Source organism: Nestor notabilis, unplaced genomic scaffold (assembly GCF_000696875.1).
Source record: "Nestor notabilis isolate BGI_N333 unplaced genomic scaffold, ASM69687v1 scaffold16980, whole genome shotgun sequence".
NCBI lineage: Eukaryota > Metazoa > Chordata > Aves > Psittaciformes > Psittacidae > Nestor > Nestor notabilis.
The window spans coordinates 1-7,051 of record NW_009912605.1 but is presented as its reverse complement, the minus strand read 5'-3'; the positions used below and the strand labels follow the sequence as shown (position 1 = coordinate 7,051).

At 36.9% G+C, this 7,051-nt stretch overlaps 1 protein-coding gene across 1 annotated transcript; it reads left to right on the top strand.

Annotated features, from left to right (window-relative positions):
- Positions 1–967: 967 nt before the first annotated feature.
- LOC104410231 (protein-glutamine gamma-glutamyltransferase 5-like) lies at positions 968–6,034 on the top strand (the record flags this gene model as incomplete). The annotated part of the gene is made up of 7 exons (XM_010020342.1): positions 968–1,147; positions 2,639–2,757; positions 3,010–3,138; positions 3,376–3,553; positions 4,443–4,575; positions 5,587–5,690; positions 5,792–6,034. Coding segments are annotated over 7 exons (1,086 nt in total), but the record flags the coding sequence as incomplete, so codon positions are not given.
- Between the last annotated feature and the right edge of the window lie 1,017 nt (positions 6,035–7,051).

Sequence of the window (7,051 nt, the reverse complement as noted above, 5' to 3'; positions counted from 1 at the left end):
TCTCTGTAGTCCAGTAAGCCAGATTTCCAAAAATCCCGAGAATCTGTGTCTCCCATTATCTTCAATTAGAGTGAAGCACTTTCGAAAATAAAACATTGGATGCAAATAGGTAAAAATTAGTGTTGCCACCCATCCTTCTGGCGCCAGGGTCATAATTACCCTTATGAAATGACTGATACCCAGGCAGGATGCCCAAGGGGCAATCAGCTAAAGTTTTTGTTAAGCTAATCATAGCACTTGGGATAGATTGTCAGCATTTTTAAAATTTTTCAATATTTCTTTCTCCATTAAGTTCCACAAAGATGTCTGCAAACCTTTTATGACTTTGGGACATGCAGATTGAGACATTTTCATGCATATTTAATATTACTTACAATTTGGGGGGAGATATTTCTTTGTTTCTATTTTTTAATAACTCATTTGGAGTGCCATTTAATCTTTCAAACACCTATATTTTTATAAAATCTTTTATTTATTCAATTTATTTTATTATTTTACTACTTGTATAAAAACCTCTCAACTGATAGTATGTGCAAAACATCTGCTGTCTAGCTGTAGTGTTGTAAAGTAACTGTAGACAGTGTGCTTTAATATGGAAAGAATATTACAGTGCAAAATCAATTTTTCAAGTAGAGATACTAATATCATCCCTCAGCATCAGGTATTTATAAAGCAAGAAAGTACTATATAAAAGCTGCGAAACTTGTGGCACAGCTTTATAAATCAAGGCACTATAAGAAGTTTCCACCTGCAAGCTAGGGAAGTGGTGTACTTTTAAGGATAATTTTATGGATGTATGTGTCAATCTCAGTGTTGCTGAATTTTGAACAAACTCCTGAATTAATTTTTTAAAACCATTATCTCTGTCTTTCACCATTATCTCCTCTTTCATGTAATCTTGACCTCAGCCCATGATGGGAACTCAATTATCTGGTTTTTCCTTTGTGTTCCTTTCTCCATCCTGCAGTCATTGAGCTGGGAGAAGTTAACCTGAACTGTCCTTCAAACTGCCAAATTCATAATACCCATTTCTTTGGAACTGACAGACAGATAATAAGGAGAGGGCAAGCTTTCAACTTTTATGCTTACTTTCAAAATCGGGAATGGGATGACGCCGTGGACAAGGCCATTTTCACTGTGGAAACAGGTAGTTACTCCCAAACTCTGTGTAGTCTTTCCCAGTCCTTTTCTGGTATGTAATATTCCCAGTAGTCTTCAGTGACAAATAGTATCTGCTCACACACCTTCTGTGCAAAGAGACTACCTTCCCCTAACTCAGGCAATTCTGCTGACTTTTAAAGTTTTCTCACTCTGCTGCAGAAGTGACAAGTGAAAAAGAAATCCACCCTTTGCTTTGCATTGCAAATGATGCCTAAACAAATTACTTGCTTTTTACATGTGCTTTGTTTAGTCTGATGGAAGTTGTATTTATTTTCCTGAAAAGGCCTCAGACCCTGTGAATCAAATGAGACAAAATGTAGCTTCCCAATGGGCAGATGTCTAGATCAAACCTGCTGGAGTGCTTCCTACAAAATTCATCAGCCAAAATGCATCAATATCAGCGTGTTTCCTCCTTCCAACGCCTGCATTGGCCGTTACATTCTCAATATGCAAATCACATCTTGTGGTCATACATATCAGCGATGTCTTGGAGATTTTTATGTCCTTTTTAACCCTTGGTGTGCAGGTAAGGACTCTGGTGATGATCAGATAGTTTTAAGAAAAATTCTAGTGATGAGTAAAAATGTTGAGCATATGTATTACTTAGCTCATAAGTAAGGAATGGAGTCAGAAACAGGAAGGGATTTTGTTTTGTTATTTGTTTGTTTGTTTTTTTTTCTCCAACTTCAATGCTGTCTCAAGCCAGTGTTTTGATTTGGTTTCTTCATGGAGTAGAGATGTAGTATATTTCCCCCCTTCCCCCACCTCCCCTTTTACAGTGGCTTGACAGGACAAGAAGCAATGGGCACAAACTGAAATATAGGAAGTTGCCTCTGAACAGCAGGAAACACTTTTTTAAGGTGACTGAGCATTGGCACAGCTTGCCTAGAGAGGCTGTGGAGTCTCCATCCTTGGAGATGCTCTATAGCCATGTGGATGTAATCTTGGGCAACCAGCTCTGGGTGAACCTGCTTGAGTGTGAGGCTGGACCAGGTGACCTCCAGAAGTCTACACATTCTGTAATTCTGTGAATTCTGTGCTATCATTATTAAATAATGTAGTATTCAAATACAAAATAAACTCTGTAGATCTGGTTCTGATAGCAAGCAGATCTGGAGTCTGTAGGACCTTGCCAAAATCATTACATGTGTACATTGTCCATGCTTTTCATTTGATAAAAATCAGATATCGAACTGTAGGTGCCCAGTGTTTGACTCTTTCACACAGCTTAGTGTGAAGATAAATTGTAAGCTCTGTAATTCAGCATACTACAGCAAAGAGAGACCTAATAAAGGTAATACCTAGCTGTAAGTAGAAATTAATTGTCTCTGAATTTTTAAAGAGCCTGCACCCTTGAACATGTTTAAAATATAAATCAAAAATAGGTAGGAAAAGAAAGAGGGATCCAGTGAAGCAGAAGATACAAAAGTGCTAGAAATGCACATTTTTCTGGCTGATAGCTCTGTGTCTTTTCCAGATGACCCTGTATATATGGACAATCAGGCCCATAGAGAAGAATATGTTCTGAATGAACATGGGATACTGTATGAAGGAGTTCACAAGCATATTACCTCTAGACCATGGCACTTTGGACAGGTACTTTTTAAAGACTTCTTCAGAAGTAGATGTCATCCATATATGGATAATTAAAGTGTTACCCATACTTCTTCAGAAATGCATGGTTATATTATGGAGTGTGAAAAGTCCTAAGGACCAGCCCAGGTCCAATACAAATACAAAACGTTTGAGAATTTCACTGGAGACCGAACAACTGGAAGGAAGTTTTCTGTAGTAAAATTAAGGAAACTGCAGAACCTTTGGTGCCTGTTTTAACTTCTCTTTCCTCAGTTTGAAGATGGGATTCTGGATATCTGCTTGAAGATCCTAGACATGGGTGCAAGTTATCATCACGGCTCTGATCGCGACCATTGTTGGCGCAATGACCCTGTACATGTCAGCATGGTTGTAAACCACATGGTAAGACCTCTAGTAGTGTGTGACCTCTGAATAGGTCAGAAAACACTCCATTATATTATAGAAGGACAGGTTGAACTGTAATCTAACATACTATGAATAACAGAGAAAATCCTTTCTGTGCTCAGATTCACAGAAAAAGCTAACTTGTGACAGTAATATCTGATGATTTTGTGATATGCTTAGGATTGAAGACATGGTCAGCTGTTTGAAAAGGTGTTTTTTCTTTTCTCTTTCTAGATAAGCAGCCATATCACTAGCAGTGTAATGAAGATTCCAGAAAACAATGATTATCTGAAAGGAACAAAACCATTTTCCTGGAATGGAAGTGTCCCCATTCTTCAGCAGTGGTACAATGGCAGATGCAGGCCAGTCAGATATGGGTACTGTGGGTCTCTTGCTTCAGTAATGTGCACAGGTATGATATTTCAGTCTACCCTTACCCAGCTATCCAAACAGGAAGCGAGAAAACCAGGATCACAAACCTCTGACCCTAAAAACTAGTGGAAAGATATTAAGCATTTTACTAAAACAAAAATAAAATTTAAAAAAAGTATTTTTCTCTTGCTGTAATATGGTATGGCTCCTAACATAGTGTTTGTTATCAACCTATTGCTTTCCTGTGCAGCATGAAGAGCAAGAAGAAAAGCAATACTGTCTTTCTGTGACCTTTATACCATGCAGCTACCAAAACTACAGCTTTATTAAAACACAGAGCAATTGCAGCATTGTGGAGCCAAAATATCGTTTGGGTGAAGTTTGAAGGCTGAGAAAAAATACTAAGATATAAACAGGAAAACCTCTAGCAGTGTCCCTTCCAAAACATGAAAGCAGCAGCCTACTATCTTATTTTACTGCAAAGAATAAGATAATAGTTAACTAAGCTCTACAGACAAAAAAATAAAGTTCAGACTTTATACCATTTCTTTACTGAACCTACTTTACACTAATGGAAATTGAATTGATATTGTGAAGATGAATCTATATGTACTACACTGTTTACAACAAAATTACTGTGTTTTATTAATGCAGGATCAGGTTCATGATTCTGGTTTGGGGATTTGGGTTTTTTTCTCGTATAAGCTGGAAGAATAACAAGCCATTTCTCTGTGCTAGGCTCTTTTCAGACTACTATTCAACCACATAAAAGAAGTTTTGAAGACCAAATCAGTGCATATTGCTTTCTATCCATTGTATTTATAGAATTGCAAAGTAGAATATACGAGAATTATTTATAAAATAAGTGAAGGATTTGCTTGATTAATTACTATTTGTAATGACTCATTAATAATTTTTTTTCTTTACAGTGATGCGGTGTTTGGGAGTTCCAAGCCGTGTTGTCACAAACTTCTGTTTTCCATGTTCAAATGAGAATCCCCTTGGTATCAATGAAATTTTTGACTGTACTGGAAAAAACCTGTGTGGTAAAGACAAGCTGTGGTAAATAAGAAATACACAAGCTCTTTTGGTTTTGGTTTTGTTTTGGTTTTTAATTAAATGATAGAAAGGCTAGTATAAATCTAGTAGATCAGTGTGTATCTTTCTTTGGTGTGACAAAGCAGTTTAGTTTCCTAAAAACACATTTCCAAACATGTAGTTACCAAAGAGGCAGTCTGCTCAATCTACATTTTCAAAAAAAGAAAAGAAAACCACTTGTGGGAAGTGATGCTACCTACTTATCCTTCTCAGTTAAAACAATAAGGCCATCAATCTTAGTAGCTGTAAAAATATTAAGTAGAATATGAAATGTGAAGGAAAATTTATCACAAATTATTGCCATTATCTTCATTCATAATCACTTTTTGATAATTACGTTGTCTTCCTGAGATTTCTTATCATAGATTGCTTTATTTTTGTAAACCTTTCAATTAATTTTCATACGACCAAGACATTACCACTGATCCCAGCAGAATTTCATGTTTTGACTCTTGGCCTGTGTGTTTGTAGTTTCACTGCACCAGAATTTGTTTTTGTCTCATCTGTGAGGGCTTTTAATGAATTTTTTGCCTTTTCATGTGTCAAAAAGATGAGGTCAAACTGAAATATAAGGGAATGAGGATTTTATTTTAGCACAAATTGCTTGAGGGTTTATTCTTTGTTAAGCCCTTAAAAAAGAAGACTAAGACAGTATGTGATTTTTCCTGTAGAGAACCAGGAGGAAAATATTAGGAAAATTACTTAAAAGAAAGAACTGTTCTGGCACACTATCAACTAAAAAAAAAAGGCTGTAAGAAGAGTGTTTTGCAATCAGGTCTGCAGGACAAATTTCCAGTCTGAGTGATATAAAGTAAACCTAACAAATCCTGTCCCCAAACACTGTTAACAGTTTTAAGACATAGAGAGACTTCAGTTGATTAAAATGTTCTCTCTGACGTGGTTTTCCTCCACTGTAAGGCATTGAACTTGGTGATCCAAGAGATGTCTTTAATCCTATATACCTGCATCCTACAGGCGATACCACTGCTGGAATGAATCTTGGATGGCTCGCAGAGACCTAAAACAGTGCTGTGGTGATTGGCAGTGTCTGGATCCAACACCTTTGGAAACAGGCAGAGGTAACTGTTTACTATAACTGTAATTGTTTTCTTCTTATGTTGTTGAGTTTTTCTACTACTCAGGTTACAACCTACTATAACATTGTTGTTATCTGGCTTAGGTACAGCTTGCAGTGGTCCTACTTGGGTTCGAAGCATCAGAGAAGGGGAACTGGACTTGGACTATGATGGTCATCATATATTTTCTCGAGTAAATTCGAACTATGTTGGCTGGCTTTCACAAAACAGTGCCAAAAAAACTAAATTTTTCTGCGATCCTTGGCCATGTGGACAACATCTAATCACCAAGCGTGCTGGCAGTGAGCAATTCGAAGATATCACTGGGGCTTACAAGTATGAACTAGGTATGATGAAAATGAGTTAGAGGAAATTCTCAATGCTAATCATATAAAATTATTAGTATAATCCATCCTTTGCTAAAATGAATAGAACCATCTGAAATTGTATTTTTTGAGAAAGATGAAGATGCCTTTCTGTTCAAAGATCTTGATTCTTAAACTTCTAAACACATTTAGATGATTCAAACAAAACAGATAGCAATTACATTCATTTAGGTTAGGATTGTTCAGTTGGAAGGGACCTACAGTGATCCTCTAGTGTAACTGCCTGTAGCACCCTTCTGCCTCACAGATGTATTTAACTGAAAGTTAAATCATATTATTAAAGGCATTGTTCAAATGTCTCTTTCTAAGGCATTGACAGGCTTGGGATATCAACCACCTCTCTTGGAAGCCTGTTCTAGTGTTTGACCACCCTCTTGGTAAAGAAATGCTTCTTCATGTCAAGTCTAAATATAAAGAGCCTGACGCAGCTTTGACCCATTCCCTCACATCCTGTCAGTAGATCCTCGGGCAAAGAGCTCACCACCTCTCTCCACTTCTCCTCCTTGGGAAGCTGTAGAGAGCAATGAGGTTGCCCCTCAGCCTCCTTTTCTCCAAATTAGACAAGCCCAGAATCCTTAGCCACTCCTCACAGGACATGCCTTCCAGCCCTTTTAATACCACTCTTTGAATGTACAAGTTTTGGTCTCACCTGTACACTGGTTTAAAATATTAGCAGACTTTAGATAATCTAAAAAAAACCCTAAATTATTTTAAACTCAGGATTAACTTCTTTCTTGTTACTTTGTGTACCAGATCTGTCAGAAAATATGTCTACTTACTAAATTCATGTATTATTAGGATATTCTGCTGTTCTTACATTGGGCTGCTGATTACTGGTTTTCATCATCCAGTAGTAGGGAGGAGTTCAACCAGCAAAATTGCCTAAAGGAATAAAGAGTGGATCACAGTTGATTGTAAAATTACAATTTTTCTGTAAATACTTTACATGTAAATTTTTGTAAAATACTGTGCTTCTCC